General features: G+C 35.0%; 2 protein-coding genes across 4 annotated transcripts in view; one reads left to right on the top strand and one right to left on the bottom strand.

Annotated features, from left to right (window-relative positions):
- LOC113060673 (tyrosine-protein kinase receptor TYRO3) lies at positions 1–18,071 on the bottom strand. 2 transcript variants are annotated; one of them, XM_026229788.1, is made up of 19 exons: positions 17,719–18,071; positions 16,300–16,483; positions 13,056–13,156; positions 12,776–12,946; positions 10,532–10,618; positions 10,172–10,287; positions 9,283–9,463; positions 7,582–7,724; positions 6,770–6,908; positions 5,784–5,910; positions 5,404–5,498; positions 5,208–5,303; positions 4,815–4,895; positions 4,606–4,698; positions 4,386–4,507; positions 4,192–4,301; positions 3,875–4,034; positions 3,387–3,523; positions 1–1,617 (listed from the first exon to the last, which is right to left on the bottom strand). In XM_026229788.1, the coding sequence occupies exons 1-19, from the start codon at positions 17,774–17,776 to the stop codon at positions 1,197–1,199; spliced, it is 2,622 nt and encodes an 873-aa protein (XP_026085573.1). In that variant the 5' UTR covers positions 17,777–18,071; the 3' UTR covers positions 1–1,196. The 2 variants fall into 2 exon arrangements, with proteins under 2 accessions (XP_026085573.1, XP_026085574.1); XM_026229789.1 differs by lacking the exon at positions 17,719–18,071 and adding an exon at positions 16,945–17,164.
- A 710-nt stretch (positions 18,072–18,781) lies between these two features.
- The window catches only part of LOC113060672 (mirror-image polydactyly gene 1 protein-like), a 66,335-nt gene continuing 65,071 nt past the window's right edge, over positions 18,782–20,045 (top strand). Inside the window, exon 1 of one of the 2 annotated variants that reach the window (XM_026229787.1) lies at positions 18,782–19,128. In XM_026229787.1, the coding sequence (XP_026085572.1) occupies positions 19,098–19,128 (31 nt within the window). In that variant the 5' untranslated portion in view covers positions 18,782–19,097. The remainder of the gene's footprint in view (positions 19,129–20,045) is intronic. The other variant, XM_026229786.1, reaches the window with a different exon arrangement.

Below are 20,045 nucleotides of genomic sequence, written 5' to 3'. Positions count from 1 at the left end.
TAGGGTTAATAACACTGAATGATGTGTCAGATTTATTCACAACATATATGAATGTTTGTTACATGACCTAGCACTATAAAACTGAGTTGTACAGTGTACAGTAATGAGCCAAAACACAAAAGCTACTGATTTTTAGAAATGTCCACTGAAGAGATCATACACACAACTCATTAACAGGTTCAAAAACACAATTAGCAAAAAAAAAAAAAAAACAGATTTCATTCTCTGCTGCAATTCTTGTTGTTTGAATAATCTTAATACACAGCATGACACAAATGATTTGCACATAATAAAACCTGTTGTCCCTTGAAATCCTATCCTCAGAATGCTCTAAAGAAGATTTACTGTGCACATGCAGGCTAACAGAATAATCGGGTTTAAATGCAACATCCATAGAAAATAACTCTGCTCCAAAAAAAATAAAAATAAAAATAAAAATGTTGATGGTAAGTAACATGCTTACAACGGAGGTCTAGTGCAATCACTCTATGTACACAACACATTTGTTCTCTTTAAAAACTGTTTGACGAGTCACTTATTTTCTAAGAGATTATTAATCAGAAGTGAAATTGATGGCAAATCTTTCATGGGTTTTCCTGCTACAAATAAACCATCCCATATAATTCCATTATTATATAGGTTATACAGCTAAACTTGTATTTAACCCGGAACATTAAGTACAAATATAACAATGACAGTCTGAGCTTATGTCATACTATGCATTATAAATCCAAAGGAATTTCTTCATCCAGCGTAACAAATGTGCAGAAACTATTTGAAAACAAAGGCACATCATGTGAGTCCCAGGACGTGATTGACACTTCATACGTACAAAACACAAAAAAATGCCAGCACTGTACCAGCAAAGACACATTTTACACTTTAAAATCACAGTTCTGACTCTAAGCATCAAATTTGTTGAAACAATAGCTTTGCTACAGTCATTATAAGTAATTACCATTGAAATAAAGGTGTAAAATCATGATTATTTAAGGTTTTAGCAGCTGATTGTACATACACGTACACCTCTAGAGTTAGCATGGAGAACAGTTCTTTCTGTTAAGCATTATTCAGGAAATTTCACCATTAAAACAACAAAGGAATGTTTTTATGGACCCACTGTTCTTTATCAAGAGTCTTGTCAAGTTGTGCAATCTACTAGATTATGTAAGCATGGGGAAACATAACAACAAAAATCACACATTAATGATAACATCCTCTTCCTCATCCCTGATATCCTCCGACAGGCCGTCATCAGAATGCCTATTTTCTTCATCAACACCAGTACCATGTGGGCTGATGATGTAGCGGTAGTCTCCACCAATAGCAAGAGCTGCTCCTGATGACACCATAAGCCAGTCCTTTTCATCTTCCTCTATACCTGCACACCGCCACGGTACCCCCCATGAGGGCTCTTCACTTTTATGGGTCCCGGCATCAGCCACCAGCCCAGAGGCCTGTTCTCCATCCTCTTCCTCCAGGTTCACATACAGCAGTGGTTCTTTTACAGGAGGGGGATTCAGCTTTGTACACAAGAGCTCCAACTGGTCAATAAGGTTTTGAAAACTAGGACGACACTTTGGGACAGGAGACCAACAGCTATGCATGATTTCATAACTGGAAGTGATAAAAGATGGAACAGTTTTTATATTATTCATATCTATTCATATCTATGTACAGTGTATTATATATATATACACACACACACACACGTAAAATTGGTGTAGAATTTGCTAGTAAAATTCTAAAACAATTATAAAGAAATGGCAAAATGTATAACAGATTTAACTGTAACTATCTTTAAATGTATAATGATTTAACAAAGGAAATTTTGAAGCAGAAAAACTGAAATCGTATTAAAACATACTCCAAAATCTTTGTTTTTTGTTTTTTTACAAGCAGAATGAATATCTAAAATTAGTGTGGTTTTAAATAGTTTTGTAACATTTAGCATTAAAAACTCCGTTCAAAAGTTGTTTTTAAATAAATGAATACTTTTATTCAGGAAGGATACATTAAATTGATCAAAAAAATATACTTTTACATTGTTACACAAAACAGAATAAATGCTGCTTTTTTTTAATTTTCGTCAATCAAAGAATCCTGATAATTATGAGTTTTCCACCAAAATATTAAGCAACATTGTTTTCAACATAAGAAATGATAACAAATGTAACCCTTTCCCCACCAGTGTTTATGAAAAAAGTTGCCATCATTTTTTATTATTTGTATTAAAATTTCATGGCCCCCAGAATATTTTGTTTTATAAATATCTGAACATGCAATACATAAAAATAAAGAACAGAGCCTCTACGTAAAAAAAAAAAAAAAAATTGAAGCATTCTTTTTTTATCAACACTTGAAGTTTTTTATTTTAAAAAAAGCAACATTTTGAGCAAAAAGCAGATAAATTCAAAATTTCCTCAAATACTACATCTGCATCATATTCAGTAGGATGATCAAAGCAAAGATGCAGTAGATCTCTTTCATTAACACCCCCAAAGCTTCACAATCCTTTGCCGATGATTGTGAGGTCTGTTCTAGCGTGTCATATATGTATCCAGTCTGTAGATAATTACAAATATCTGGGATTTGGATGGATAAAAACCTGAATTTTAAATACCATTTTGATTATCTTGCAAAGAAATTAAAATTCACACTGTGTTTTTTGTATAGGCTAAAGTCCTGTTTTTCCTTGGCGTCACGAAAATGCTTAGTTGCTAGCCTTTTTCTGTCACAGATTGACTATGGGGATTGGGGATGCTATCCACAGATTTGCCTCTCTTTCCACCTTGTCCAAACTTGACCCCCTTTATATTTCTGCTCTCAGATATGTTACTAACTCTAGTTTTAGGACACATCATTGTATATTGCACAGTATGGTAGGATGGTCATCCCTACATTTGCGCAGGCTTGAACACTGGTATATTTAAGTTATTTTAGGATAACTTACAAATTATTTAAATAGGACATTTTTATCATTTCAAAGCTGTCATAATCTCAGGTCACATAATTGGCTACAGTTCAAAGTGCCGGCTATCAGATCAGAGGCTGGAAAGCTAAGCCTGTTTTGTTATGGCCCTTGGTGTTGGAATGATGTGCAGACCAAACTCAAACTACAATCCCTCATCTCTTTAAATTATTTTAAAAACTATTTTAAATAAAACTAATAAAACTATAAAACTATTTTATTTTACTCTCTGCACAACCCTGCATACACTCTGTATACCTGAAGTGTGCACCAAACATACATTCCTATAAGAATATACAAGTATCGAATTCGAACTCAATATCGGCAGATACTCTATATAAAATGACTCCGATCAAGGGCACAAAAAACCTGATCGGGACATTCCTAATATGATATATTAATTAATCAAACTTACATGTCAGCAGGACAGTCTGGAGGCTGTTTGAGTCTTTCTCCTTTGATAAGATACTCATATATTTCTGAGTTCTCCACCCCGGGATAAGGTGTTTGGCCTCTAGTCATGATCTCCCACATGGTCACACCAAATGCCCACTTAATTAAAAAAACAAACACAAAAAACATCAGTACCAGGCACAGAAAAAGCTTTACCAGATGAACAAGGGATATATAAACTAGTAAACACAGTAAAGAAATCATGAGCATTTTTGTTTTCAGAAACTTTCATTTTAATATATTGCATGTCTTTCTGGGATACTCGATTTTGTTTGTCAACTAGATTTATATTATAACCACTAAATTCTAGAACCAACTGTTGTGAGAATAGCAATGCATTGGTAAGTTGTCTGCTATTTTAAGAAGAATGTTTTTAAAAGGTCTAAAACTATGAAATACTAACAACTAATATTAAAGAAATAACATATACAGACAAACAGTGTTCATTACCACATCACTGTGTGTTGTGTAGACATTATCTGCCAGGCTTTCCAAAGCGATCCACTTTACAGGCAACTTAGAGACAGATCCTTGTCTGTAGTAGTCACCGCTGTAGATTTTCTTTGAAAGACCAAAATCTGCCACACACACGCTCCTGTGTTCATTTAGCCTAAAATTTAGGATGCAGATGACGGGAAATATTACACTTGAGCTAAACTAAGCTTGAGTTGGTGGTTAGTTAGCAATATAAATTATCTGGATAGTTTACATGCACTTTCAATATGATCAAAAATGTGTCCCTGTTACATGCACATGAAATAACTCACATGCAGTTGCGAGCAGCCAAATCCCGATGGATGATATTTTTGCTGCTCAGATACTCCATCCCTCGAGTAATATCCAGCATAAACTGGATAAGAATTTGCTGAGAGAGAGACTACACAAACAAGAGACAACTTCAGTAGATGTGTGTTAACAACAGTAGCTGTGTGTTTAAGGACGTGACAGGTAATAAACATACGAAAGGTTCATCTCCGAGGCGTGACATGAGAAGATACGTGTGAAGATCTCCATGTTTCATGAAGGGAAGGATCACCATAGGAATAGGTAGCTTCTGCTGGGCTCTCCTGTGCAGACTCACACCTGCAGGAGTTAAATCACAACCATATTTGCTCCACATGCTAAAGCAAACCGATTGTAATCCAAAGGTCAAGCAGAAAAGGAAAAGTGTGCCCACTAACCAATAAGCTGAATGACATTGGGATGATGGAAGTCTTTCATATAGGCAGCTTCTTTCAGACATTGCTCAATGTCACTGGATGAGTTAATGTCAGCTGTAAGAGCACAGAGAGAGAGATGCATCAATGCACAGAAACAATGACAGCACCAATATCATGGGTCATAGACATCCAACTGCTCATTAAACCAATCATTTTAGAAGTTCACTTACTTTTTAGGACTTTCACAGCGACCTTCTGTCCGGAGTTATTTTCTGATTTGAGAAAACCTTCTCTTACAGAACCAAACTCACCTAAAAACAAAACCAAATGTTATTAAAACTGTGTGAGTATTTTGCATTTAAAAAGTCATTTAGAAAAAAAAAAGAATATTATTATTTATTTAGCAAGGTTGCATTAAATTGATCAAAAGTGACAGTAAGGACATTTATAATGTTACAAAAGATATTTTATCATCTATTCAGTTATTTTGAACTTTCCATTTCCATTCCATTCCAACACTGAAAGCAATAATATCATTGCTTCCACAAAAATATTAAGCAGCAAAAAAATTTTTCAACACTGAACCATCATTAATCATATAAACATCCATGTCATGAATGCACCTTTTCCAAGCATGCGTCCCAGAGTTAATAGCCTTTCAGAGATGAGAACATCCTGTAACTTGGCCTTCAAATCACTGTTGATTCCTATACTGTCCACTAGAGGGAAAGAGAGTCGAAATTCATAATTTCCTGTAAACATGTACTGTTGGATTTCAATGATAGTGCAGTCATGCGTGCCAGTAACGTGTTCACTTACATGTAGATTCAGGGGGCTCAGGGAACTGCCTGTTGAAGGACCTGGCAGCTGTAAAGGAAACTGGTACATCTGTCCCTGAAGCTGCAAATGCAGACCTGCAAACAAACCAAAACATTAAAATAACCCATATTTCAGAGTTTTCAATAACAATTTCGAAATGTATTTTAACCAAACTGCCTAAAAAGGTAAAACATACAAACACATGATGATTAGAAGTAAGAAAATGGATTTAAAATTCACAGACTCTTATGAAGTTTTAAATAATGTTAAGCATAGTTGATCCAAACTGTAAAAGGATCACAGTTTACCAGATTTCAGTTATAATTCACACAAAATGTGTAGCTGCTACATTTTGGGCAGCACATTCAGTAAAAACATACCCAAACTGGGTCTCTTTGTCTCTGTTGCGGACCAGTACAATCAACAGGAGTCCCACCATGGTGGCCACAAGAAGGCTGAAAAGCAGTCCCACCCACATATGGCCCCTCAGGGTCTGAGCCTGCATGGCTGCAATGAGACAACATTAGCTTTAAACACCACTTTTGCTCAAAAGTGCCTGAAGCCATTTCTGCATAATGAACCACACAAATAACACAACAACAACAACAACAACAAAAGTTTTTCTAAATGCATTTTAATAGACTGATTCATGCAGTGAAAGAACACACTATAAATGCGCACGCACATGCACTAGTCTAACCTGCTAGACTTCATCATGTAACGAATGCACACACTCTGTAGGCGTTTTGTTTGCTTTTTGCGATATACTGGATAATATTAAATCACACATAGTTAAAACAACAGTTGCAATATTATTGCAGGATTCGCAGACCACTTCGAACACCCCTATACTTTTTAGATTTTTATAATGCATTGTCTTCTTATCGATCCACCAGTTCACATTTAAAGCTCTGCGTGTTTGCAGGTTAAAAACATGAGTCGTTTTCGGCATTTTTCTGAACTCTGAACAAAACAACAGTTTTATTGAAAATGCTCATTCATTCTGCCAGCAGGTGGAGCGTTTGGTAGAATCTAACAGTTTCCTTGGTAACAGCAGAACACAAAGCAGCACAGCACCCTTCTTCGAACTGCAGCGCTCATGATGATTTAATGAAATCAGAAAGTTAGCCTTTTGAAGTTTAATCATCACATTCAGCCATATCGCAAATCTGGTCTTTCCGTACCCAAATTTAAGACCTCTTGAAATCATAATTAAGACTTTCCTGTACAATTTAAGAAGTTTTAAGGCCCTTTTAAGACCAACGGAAACCCTGATTACGTGAACATGCGATCACAGAAAAGCTGCAGTGACTGCAGAAATCCCAATTTCACAAGGCAGGAGGGCATTCAATGAAAGTGGACAGACCTGACACGGGCATCACAAGAACAGACGGACTCCACGGGCCACATCCTGCCTTTGTGCACGCGGCAACCTGGAAGGTGGCATTAAAGAATCGCCCAGCACCTGAGAGACGGGCAACGTTGTCCTTAAACAGTAAGGGATCCTATAAAGACAAAAATCCAATTTAGCATAAAAGTGAAGGGTGGATGGCTCTTAAACGTCACAGCAGAGGAGAACCTCTTCACTTTAGACATCCAAACCTGGTATACATGATATTGCATATCAGATTAACTAATTACATTTTTAAACATTACAAACAATAAAATAAGTTAATTCTTTATATGAACAAGTGTGTTTTATTTATACAGAGCTTTACACAATGCAGATCAGATTCACAGTAATAAACAGGAAAATACCAGCATCAATGCTGCAAAATTCTTAAATTACTTAAATTTCAGCTTTAAAGCAGCTCTAAAGAAAACAATAGTGTCATTATTCAGTTCAATTTGGATTGGGTGATGATTTAGTTCAGATCAATAACGATGTCAGTGTTGCAAAGTTCATTGGTTCTGAAATGAATTATTAAATTCAGTTATAAAGCAGATCTAGCAAAGTAAATAGCTCCATTATTCAGCTCTAGTCAATATTGATTATATACATTTCAAGAACAGTGTCAATGTTTCAATGTTCATTAATTACTAATGAATCATTCATTTTAGCTATAAAGCAGCTATACAAGTGGCAATAATGTCATTATCCAGCTTCAATTTTGAATCAGTCCAGAATTCAGTGTAGCAGAATTTCCTTTATAAGTGTCTTCCTTTACAATGATGTACCTGACTCTCTCCTCCCTGGTTCCACTGCACTTTATAAGCCAGCAGCCTTCCACGCAGCTCCTCCTGATCCAGTGCCGCCCAGGACAGAGTGAGCTGCTGCTCGCTGAGTTCAAAGGTGAAGTTCTTTGGAGCTGCTGATGGTGCTGTGAAAGAAAGTTATGAAAACAGTAAAAAAGGGAGATTGCAGAGGGTCAGTTACCACTGTACAAACAAAAGCATGAGTCACACACTTCAGCATAACAATAAATAAGCTGCAGACAGGCCCAGATTAAATATTTTAGGTTTTGTTTATATAGAATCTGTTTAATTGATTTTAAAATGGAGAGAAGAGAGTACTATTACAGTTTTATTTATAGTAGATAATAATGGGGGGGGGGGATCTGCAGTAATCAAATCCATTAAAACAGCTGCAATGACTATTTTGGCCAGTAGGCAGCATATTGGACGCTGTATGTGGCAGCATTGCATTTAAATGGATTGGGGACACACACAATGGTGCATTGTACCACTCAGCTTGGAATCTCCTGGACTGCAGCCAGTGCTAGCAGTTTACAAACATACAAACAGGGTCAACTTCAGAAACCCCTTCTGCTCCTCAAACCCATCCACCAGCTCCTCCTCTTCCAAACCCCTTCACCCCAGGCATCTGGCCAGAACCAGCTTTCTGGGCCATTTGTTTACTTCAAACCCACCAAAATGTTGGTCAGACCGGCTAACGGTTTTATCCCTGATGGAATGTGAACAATGTTAGTCACTCAGGTCTGTTCTACCACAATTTATGATTAAATATGTCAGTCAACTAGCTCTTGTTGATCCAAACCCAACAATTAAGTGATGTATTCAGCAAACCATATTGTAGAGAACTATAAGCTTCATTCAAGACGGATCTGAATTCTACAGACGCAATTTCCTTCCTTCCTTCCTGGATTCCTCTTGTAGTACCTCAACACACTTAATGCAGACACAAAGTATAGGGATGACCAGAATAAATTTCACATGAAAATCAGTAATAAACATTCAAAACTTTATTGACATTTAAAAAAAAACGAATAAAAACAACAAAATTACTAAAACCTTAAATTAAATTAAAATACAAACAGAAAATATAAAAATAAAATCTAATTCGAACTATTAACAAATAAAAAAAACTATCAAAGTAAATGTCAATATGATACTCAAACCTAAAAAAACATTCTGTCTAATGAATTTGAGTTTTCCAACATAGTCTACACACATTCTGGAGGGACTTCAAATGGTTTACTTATAGTCTGTATGTTAAGCTGAGATGGGGCATTTTAAAAATCAAGAAAGTTACACAAGTGAAGTCACCAAAACTAAAGAGCAATTTATAGCAAATAAAAAAATAATAAAAAAATGTAAAAGAAAAGATCTGATCAAATTTGCACATGGGTACCTCACCATTCTGTAATTCAAACAGCAGAGCATTGAACTAGTATGCCAAGGTCATGGGTTCGATTTTCAGGGAATGCAGGAGCTGATAAAATATGTTTGCTTTGAATACAATACAAGCTGATTTGGATAAAAGCGTCTGGCAAATGCATGAATGTAAATCTGTAATTTAATTTCAACAGCAATGCATTTGAGCTAAAAAGCCATTTATGTTCATTTGACTCCTACCACATTAGAAAGAAACACAGTGCATATATATAATGTCATTACCTTATCTAATGTTTCACATACCTGCCTCTGGAGTGTGAAAGTCCACCCAGGGAGAGAAGGGGGAAGAGCCCACCTCATTATCACACCGGATTCTCACACTGTAATTTGAGTAACTGCTGAGTCCCTCAAACACATGCTGGAAGGGAGGAACTACCACATCCACATCAGGAAGCTTTACCTTCTTTCCAGGTCCCTTTGACACCTACAGACAGATATTTCTCATCCCATTATCAAACAAAATCATAATGTAACTCTAAAAGAAAAGTATTTTTTTGTTTAAAAGCATATGGATCTGAATCCTGAGGATTCTGGAAGAAATTACATTTGCTAACTATTTAATATATTTCTGCCACTGAATATATATACTTTTCTTCTCAGGATTGAGAGGATTATGAGTTATAAATTAACAATTTAAAGTTTCTTTCCTTAGAATTTAAAGAAAAACTAATTTTTTTGCATGGAAAATGTTTTCTCAAGAGAACAGTGAGATGATTTGATTTTTACAGATGTCTCGCTCTACTCCAGATGTAAGGAGGGACTATTGTATGGGTCACTAACATAATCTAAGCATTAAAAAAAGTAACCGTGTTATCTGAGAACCAAACACCACATTGTTAAAGTTAGGGTTCTTTACAATGGAAGACTGAGATGATGGTTGCTTTAAAAAGTACAAAAGCACCTTAAAAGTAATTTGACCTTTGAGCAGGGTAAAACATCCCTCCTAATATCTGCTATGAGTTACACAGGAGGAAAGACGTGTGGGTTTTGACAAAAAAAAAAAAGAGGGTGAATAAACGATTTTCATTTTGGAGTGGACTAAAAATGTATGGCAATAGAACAAGCATGAGGACATAAACAGAAAAAGACATGCAATCATCTCTAAAAATATATAGTAACTGGTATACTCTACCTGTATAATGCAGCTGGAAAGCTTTGAGTGCCCAGTGAAACCTGGACTCCATGTTAAAGTTATATTAAGATCAGACACATGATGTACCTTGACATCTCGGGGAGAATCAGGGGAGACTGCACATAAAAATCACATGTAAAGAAAAACATGCATAACAACATATATTTCTCTTGTCTCTTCTGGTAGCCGTTTGTGGTTTTATTTGTATGGTTAACCATTTAATACAGTTGTTAAAATGCATGCAGGATTACTGCCAAAATAAAAACCAACAACTCATTTGGCATTCTGTATGCAATTACACTGAATTGCAGCAATAAAAGTTATGTAAACTGGAAGTGAGAATTATGAGGTATGTCTCACCTTTAATGTGCACTGTGCCTGTACGTGACACGGAGATACCTCGAGCATTCTTAGCCTCACAGTAAAACTTTATACTGTCATTCACACCTGGTTGAGCAAATGAGAAACACATTGCTGTGGTCAGCACTCCCTGGGGTCATCTCGAAATAAGCTTGCAACATTAAATGGGTCACATTTCACCCCAAAATCAAATATATATATACATATCTTCATTTACAATTATCTTTTGTTTTTCAGCATTTTATATACAGGACATTTTTAAGAAGTGGTTTCAAGAAGAACTAGTTGAACTTGGACAACCCGTACTGTAATTTGATTTAGAGGAGTTGCAAAAAGAGTGAAACAGAAAACAGGAGATTCTGAAAAACTCAAAGAAAGATTACAACTCATTACATCTCAGCTCACCTCGTGAACAAGGACATGATAGCTGTGACATTGTTTTAAATCAGGACAGAGTTATCTGTCCTCAGTAAACTGCTTGGAAAAAACAACAGCTCAGTTCTCAACACTGAGTGAGTCAAAAACCCATTTATGTCAAAGGTGGCTAATAATATGGCTGCATAACACACAGTCTTACATAGACCTAATGACTCAATGATTTCTCAGCATTAGGCTGTTAAAATGGAAAGTTTGCTTTACTGGGCCTCACCACACTAGCAGTATTGATTACTATAATGCATTCCCTTACTAAACAAAAGATCCAGTTTCAAAATGTAAAGGCAGGGCTGTAAACTGGCCTTGACATTATCCACTAACAGAAGTCTTCTTTTTTAACCACAAGAACATGCTGACTTGTAAAAGTCTTTATGAAACAAATAAATCAAACACACCAAAAATATTCACAAAGTCACCCTGTTGATAAAAATCTCTCTCTTTGTAATGTTGCACTTCATGCAAGCACAAACTTGTCCCACTGGAAACACACTACTTATCAACCTTTGTACGAACTCAAAGTCACTCCACCTGCTGAAAGCAGCCAGTGACTCAGTTCTACAATTTATCTGCCCAATATACCACCTGACAGCAGATTTGAAAGAGGATTTCTGTATTTAGATGTTTCACATGATGTTTCATAATGTGATTAAATATACCACTGAATCACTGACTGTTTGATGTCATGCACAAACAAACTTTCATAGAATAATGAAATATAGGAGTGTTTTCAAAGCAGAATTGGGGCGTAACTAACTAAACAAAGTGGCACTACTTACATAACCACATTTACAGTTGTATGAGCAAAAACATTAACTTTAAAAATGTAACTTTAACTTTGCTTAACAATGAATGGTGGAAGATGCCCATCACCTGATTAGCATATGGGTTAGCTCTATCTATAGCATGTATGGCATTTGCATTTATGATGTGATTGTAATGTAAGCTTGCTAAACACTTCTGGAGATTTCAGGGCATGCATGACTGGAAAGGCTGCGGAGTTGACTTGCTTCAGAAGGATTTTGGGGCCAAATACCCACACTTGCAGACTTGGCCACTTGAGAGCATGTGTACATGAAAGAAATTAATGCATAGAACTGTCCCAGATCTAATAAATGCTAAAGATCAGTGCTCTTTAATGCCCAGTCGCCCACTAATTCTGATTAAATAATGATTATACTGTAGTATAAATGTAGTAAACTTGTTTTTTTTTGTATAACCACAGTTTTACTACAAATACCAATATTAAATTATGGTTAGTGTAGCAAAATTAAGGTAAATTTATGGTTATAGTTTCACTACAGTAAAGCATGTTTTTTTGGTGTTATTTGGGGTAAAACCATGGTTATTTTTCATAAAGGATCTGTATCTGATTTAGAACAAGCAGAAATCTGTGAGAAATGTAACAACCCACTGATAAAAATGTGCTTTTATAGAAGCAATAGACATGTGGGTAGTACTGTGTCATATGCCATAGCTGTGCACAAAGTGTTCGAGTTTCAGTTCAAGCTTCAGGCTTATTTGTTCATTAATGGAGTCATCAGCAAGTTGACGTCAACTTAAAAAAAAAATCTTATAACGTCAACCCCTACTACTGAAAACGCATTTTAAAAGTATTATTTAGTACAAAATATTAGAAACCAAAATGTTTAAATTGTAAAAACATTCTTTGCATTTTTACAACATGTAGTAAGTGTGTTCAATCATGTAAAAAAAAATAAATAAAAAAATCTATGCATACTTGCAGTCTTCACACCAACTTGAAAATTTGAGGCAAATATGAAAAGTGCAAATACCGCAAATGTGTCTCACCTTTAACAGAAAGAACTGAGGGGGAGGGCGTGAAATCACCCTTCTGTTCCCCTCCCAGCCACCACAGCACCTCCACAGGCTCTGGAGGACCCGATGCAGCACACGTCAGGTTGAACGGCTCCCCTGCAAATGCAGCCACATCCTCCTGTTCCACCACAAAATGAGGCACACCTGAAATACGAACAGGAGGTGGCAATATATCTAGTTTTTGCACTGAATCAACAAGATATCATCTGAAAAATCGATCATTTGATGGATTCTGCAGCAGCATCTGACATACCTTCTACTGTAATCCAAGCAGGCTCTGAGGAAATGATCCTGCCCTGATATTCAACCTCACACCAGTACTTCCCGGCATCTTGTTGCTGCACGGATTTAACACTAAAAACAAAGAAACGATCAGAACAGACACTCTTTTAAAGGGTCAAATAAACCTCATATGACATTTGTGTCATTTACACGGCCTCATGTTTATGTAAACCATAATAACATTTACTGACCAACTGTGTCTTGAGCACAAGTGCATACATTTATATAAAACATTTGCAACATTCACACTGTTACCGAAATAAATCGAATCAACACTAAACTAGACATGTGCTGGTATTCGGTAGTGCAATATATTATGATAATGAATATGCACTTCTAAATACCACGAATAATTATATATTACAAATTATTCCAAATTTGGAATGCATTTTAAGAATACTTTTCCCATCAACTGGTCAAAATGCATAACACCACTGGAGGCTGCTTAAAAGACCCATGTGCGCTTTTTATGTAAACAAGCACGCATGAGAAGCACATGAGGTAACATGTGAGAGACACGCTGAACGAAAGCACATTCACTCTCTGACAGATGGCACTAAACTGCAAAAAATGCAGCCTGGAAACCCCATAAATAAAGATCAGATTTGTGGATTTGCTGTGGTGTTCATCACAGCCAAATACTTAAATATTTAGACTAAATAGGCTATTTATTTTCTAACTTTTTTTCCATTTTAATCTAGACTACAACATGCCCTAGAGTTTTGATTCTTTATTGTTCATTCACACTTTACATTAGGGCTTCATTAGTTAATTCATTAGTTAACATAAACTGCCAATGAAAAATTATTCTGAACATTCATTATTCTTAATTATTCCAATATTTAAACACGTAGTTAAAATCGAAGGTTGCAATTGCTTTATTTAATGAGCTAACATGAACGAAGATTTTTTTTTAACAAAGATGACTAACTTGCTCATTGTGAATGCTAATGCATTAACTAAGGTTAACTAATGAGATCTTATTGTAAAGTAATACCTATTGGTCTTTATAGTTCTTTTGCACTTTAATCTGTGTAAAACTTTTAACTTAATATATTTTTCTATATTGCTTTATTGTATTTAAATGTTAAATTATTTTTGTTATAAGAAAAAAGTTACTAAATCTCTTATACTGTATTATGACATTATTGTGTTTTTACAACTGAAACTGTATTTGTTTCATAAAGAACTTTGCAATATACATGCATACATACATATATATATATATATATATATATATATATATATATATATATATATATATATATAAACAATACTTACATATATTGTAACATCTAAAGTGCAACGACACTATACAGAACTCCACATTATTAACACTGTTGTTTCTTGTTTATTTTAATAAAGCTGCTTTGATACAATCTGTATTGTATAAATGGCTATATAAATGCACACGACAGTGACTTAGAAAAGTAGCAAATGCCACAACTTTGTCTAATTACGATCATTAAATAATGCCACATCCGTCTCAAAGTTTTACAACTAGACAGCCAGTCAGTCTAAGACTGCTGAGATTTATGTAGACAAAGGTTAGTTACGCAAACAATGGCATGACTTGCATTCACATGAAAGAAACACATGAAGTATACATTTATTTACAGCTATGACACCCACTAGACATTTATAGATTATGGTCTCAGTGTGGCATTCAGCAAGGAAACGTGACTTCTGTAATTCACTAAGCCAGTTTCTCTCTGCACTGATCATTATCCTCTTTAGCCTAAAATTACAGCAGGAAAAACTTTCAACAACACATTTCCACCCAAACTCTGTTTAGTCTAAGACGGGAAACTGGACTGCGTCACAGCAAGAGATTATCAGCCCTGACAGCATTCAGCAAAGCAAGCTCATGTCACTAATGTCCATCTTCTGCATTACTCCTCGTCTTCTGCCTACATCCCAATTAGAAGGATTTACATTTACCTTCCTACAAAGATTTAATGGAAAGTTCAAAATGATCTTGCTATAGCATTACAGATTGTTTGTGAGCTTTATTTTGATTTATATGCTCCATCTGTTTTCATGTAATGTGGTCTTCATGTGGCATTATGACTGTACTGTACACTACCATTTAAAAGATTGGAGTTATTTTTTTTTAATGTTTTTAAAATATGTATCTTATGGATGCATTTATTTGTATACAGTTAAACGGTAATATAGATAAATATTTTTACAATTTAAAATAATTGTTTTCTATTTTAATACATTTTAAAATGTTATTTCCGTGATGCAAAAGCTGAATTTTCAGCATCATTACTCCAGTCTTCAGACATAATTCTAATATGCTGTTTTTGTTGCTCAATGGTAAAAACAGTTCAAGGTTCAAGTTTATTGTAAGCCCAAGGGGCAATTTTTGATGCAGCATAAAATCTGTAAACAACACACAACCATAATACTAAAAACAATCCATAAACAATACAAACAACACTCTCGAAGTTGTGCTTCTTATTTTTGTGGTAACAGCATTAATTTAAAGTAGAAATCTTATACATTTTAAATGCTTTTACAATAATTATTTTGCTTATCTTTGCTGAATAAAAGTATTAATTTTTTTTTTTTTTTTTATCAACTATGATAAACTGCACAACTGAACATTTAGGAATTGAAAAACAAGAGCCCGGCAGAGTATCCCATTCCTAGCAGGCTGTTTGTTCACAAATACATAATAAACACAATCTAAAACCACCGAACACAAGAGTTATACACCATAATGCAAACAAAGCATTCATATTGTGCTCAAGAACTAACTTACAAAAGGATAAAAAATAATCTTGTGTAACTTTAAAGGTCAAAGTTATTTGCTACAATATCAAAGATCTGGACAAAAGAAGTCCTTGATAAAGTGTTTTTATCTTTCTTGGTGACTTTTATCATACAGATGGCCACATAGTGATGATACAAAAAAATCTGAAGGTCACTGTCTCATGACAACTGGACAGACTCCCTTTCATGCAAACAATTTAAAAGTCAAAGATTTAGTTCGAGAAACAGTAGTAATATAGGCGCTTTTCTTAGAAAACAACTTCTGACTGACAAATCATACGACAATATCTTTAAATCAGTTTCAAAATCTCCTTCACTAAATCTGATGTTTCAGTTCTTGGCTGAAAACAGTTTCAACCAGTCACGTTTCATTTCTGATCACTGAAAAAACAAGAACTTCCAGGATTTTCGGTTTCGGGTTCATGTTTTCGTACCTGTAAAAGGTCTCCCAGTGATGTGCATCTAGTGTGATGTACATCTGGTCAGTGCTGTAGATCTTCTCTCCATCCTTCATCCAGATGATCTCTGGTTCACTCAAACCCTCAAAAGCACAGCCCAGACGGACCATGTTACCCTGAGTCACCGTTTGGTTGGAAGGGTTTTTGGTGAACTGTAGCCCTGAAGGACACGCAGTGTGACATGTTTCTAAAGCAAACTTACAACCACATTAATAGAGACATTTTGATCAAAATCTAATATTTCTTGTAAACCGTGTAATACATTTGAATTTCATAACATAATTAAACTCTTTATTTATCATCTATATTATCTAGATATAGTTCACCCACAGCAATATTATGAATAGACTGGAATTTTATCGGGAAGCAATTGTTTCAAACTAAAAACATCCTAACAATGGATTAATTTATCACAAACAAACATATTTTTCAATTCACAGAGCATTACGTGTAGGTTACTTGTGGATTGAATGTTCAATTTTGGGTGAAATATTCCTTTTAAAAACACAGTATTTCACATCGAATGCTTTCTTGATGGCTTCCTGCCTTTAAATCTCAAGTAAATCACACAAGAAAAAAAAAGGAGAATAGCAGAACAAGACGTGCAAATGAAATGTACACCTTAAAAATTTGGAAAGAAGCTTCATATTCCCTTCAAGAGGCTTTTGTGCCCTTTTCTATTGTGATGGGACCATTTCTGGCATCTCTGTCAGTGTGCACGTTCTGACTGTGTACAGCAGTCGTCATGTATCCTGCAGATATCTGAAAGATCACCACTGTGACGGCACGACAGCTGGCCAAAACATCTGCATCAAAGATCACATCCTTCCCAGGAAACTACAGTGTCCTGTTCATGATATAACTCTACAACCAATAAAGTAGCATATCTATCTATCTATCAGCTGTAACAGAATAGAGGATCTAAATAGCTGTTTAAGCAGAATTATTTTGGTTACTTAAATAATGATACATAAAAAAAATTAGTGGCTCTAATTTAAACACTAAAGTCTCTTTTTGAAACACGTTTTTAAATACCTTCACTGTCCACAATAAAGTTGTTAAAATATTAAAAGAACATTTTATGTATGTAAAAATAAAAATAAAATCGACCACAAAAAAAAATAAATAATAATAATAAAATTGTGTTTTTTTCTGGATTTGAATATATAACGATATCCTGTCAATCCTTTGCATTATATTAAAATGTGAAATTATTATGTGAAATGTTATAAAAGAGGATTATAAGAACTTTTTGATGTGTTTATAATAAATATCCCGTGTATTTACACTTACACCGATGTTTATCGTGAAACAGCATCAACACATCAGCACTGATGAGTTTAATTAAACACTAAGTTCTCAAACTCTGATTAAACCATCAGTAAACAAACTTACCATGAATTCCCTCATTGCAGTGAAGTAAAAAGAGCAGGATATAAAGAGAAAACCCCATTATAACATCTTCTGTTAAAGAGCTGAGTTATCTCCTTCACCTCAGGAAATAAAGTTTGAACAGCAGTGATTAGCTAATGAATTAACTTGATGTTCGTAAATCCCATTATATTCATAAACTTCACCGGAGTTTCAACTTCAAGATCACCCTGTTGCATTTATTTCATCATGCTCCCGTGATTAAACCGGTAAAAGTAGCATTTTGCTCATTGTTTTGATTAATCCAAAGCGCGGTGATCGTTCAGGTCAAGCAGCTCGATTTAGAAAAACACAGTAGGAAATATCTGAGGAGTCTGAGAGGCGCCCCCTGTATGTCACGTGACGCAACTACACTTCCCTCCACCACAAACCGAGTAACCTGTCATTTACAGCACATGATTTTTTTTTCTTTTTGAACCTAAAGAGGTATTTATTAAATGTATGTTGAATTATAAAGACAGCATGCTATTGCCAAATTAAATATTCAATTAAATTATATATAATTGTAAAGGCAACACAAATTTAAAATAATTTAAAAATAATAGGTTCTTGTTTACACAATTATGCAAGGGTTTTCAAACTTTTGAAGCTAAATGCATACATTTATATATATTACTTTACAAAAATGCTTTTGCCAAATTAAAAACTTGGCTTTTAAACTGGCTCTTATTGTATTGTTTTATTATTTTATATTGTAGTAATGGATAACTAAATAAAAAAACTGTCCATTGTATTTATTTTATATATAAATAAAAAATGAAATTATAAAACAAACAATAAAATGTTTTGTGTAAACGTGAAGAGAAACATTTTCAACAAAGAAAAAAGATTATGATTGAAGATGTTATGGTTAAAAAGTGATATTAATTCCAGAATAAATTTAAATTAAAACAAACAAAAAAAAGCTACAGTACTCATTCTGGATTATTTCACTTGATTGTTATTTTACAAATACAAAAGCTAGAGAAAAAAAATAAAAAAAATAAGTTTAACAAAGAATAACGCTTTACAGTCTTTTGCTTTTTTTCTACATGTTTAATGTCTTATTTATTAATTAATTTATTTACATTTACATTTTACATTACACAGTTTTTGTTCATTCGTTCACTTTTAATTCAGCCATTCCTCTTTATGACCTGCAAACCGCCTTGCATCCACCTTGAAACCGGACCGAACAGAATATTGCTTTATCTTCTGTAAGGTGCACTGGGTCAGTAAGGTGAGCGTCCTCTAGCGGTCAAACGCAGCACTGTCTGTCTTTAAGTGAAGGGTGACTCCGCGCACTGTAATAGGAAGTTCCCCTCCAAAACTTTTAGGAAACAATCCTGTCCGACCTGCTCCAAATGAACGTCGACTTCATAATCCCAAATCCTGGTAAGTCCGACGAGTGTCCATCTTTCAATGACCGCTCCTTTCGACGTCTCACTCCATAAATAGTCATGCTTTGACTGAATGACTAATGAACCTGAAGAAAATAAAATCAGTGTTTGTGTTTTGACGCCGCGTCAGACAGTGTGTGACTCTTGGAAGGATGTAGGCAGCAAGTCGCTAGTTTACTTCTTGACTAGTTACGACTTGTCTAGAAATTGTAACACTTTAGACCTGTTTGAAACATTCATCCCGGCTTCAGTCAAGTGTTACTTTGTTGCTTTAAACTCGTGCGCCGCTGTTTGGATGGATTTAAAGGGTTAGTTCACCCAAAAAGGAAATTTATGTCATTAATGACTCACCCTCATGTCGTTCCAAACCTCCGTTCATCTTCGGAACACAGTTTTACATTTACAAGATATTTTAGATTTAGTCCGGAAGCTTTCTTTCCCTCCATTGAAAGTTTATGTATGGTATACTGTCCATGTCCAGAATGAAAATATCCAAACACCACTAGAACGGTGTTATATATTTTGCTGAGTTGTGTAGCCTACTTAGATTATCCCAAAATGATTTCGAAGAATGTTTAAATCCAGAGAAATAAGCAATTTTAACTAGTGACACGGACTGTGTCCATGGTGTAATTGTGTCACCTGCCAATGACGCCATAACCCTTCGATTTCTGGTTTTGTTTTGTAGGAAACACAAAAAGACGCTTTAATGTGTTGGGTTTTAATAGACCGATGACGATAACAGAACTTTAAAAAATCAATAGCATGATAAAACTAGATAGCGGTCAACTGTGGCATAATAGCTCCGCTGCTTTTGAGCCGTGTGTTGCGCTCATTAACTGGCCTCGTTTCGCTTCGACGGCTTTCAGCCTCACCATGCTTCATTCTACTATTTTAATAAATCATTAGCTT

The sequence above is a fragment of the Carassius auratus genome, chromosome 42, assembly GCF_003368295.1.
Source record: "Carassius auratus strain Wakin chromosome 42, ASM336829v1, whole genome shotgun sequence".
NCBI lineage: Eukaryota > Metazoa > Chordata > Actinopteri > Cypriniformes > Cyprinidae > Carassius > Carassius auratus.
The sequence above is the reverse complement of the archived record's forward strand: the minus strand, read 5'-3'. Positions and strand labels throughout refer to the sequence as shown.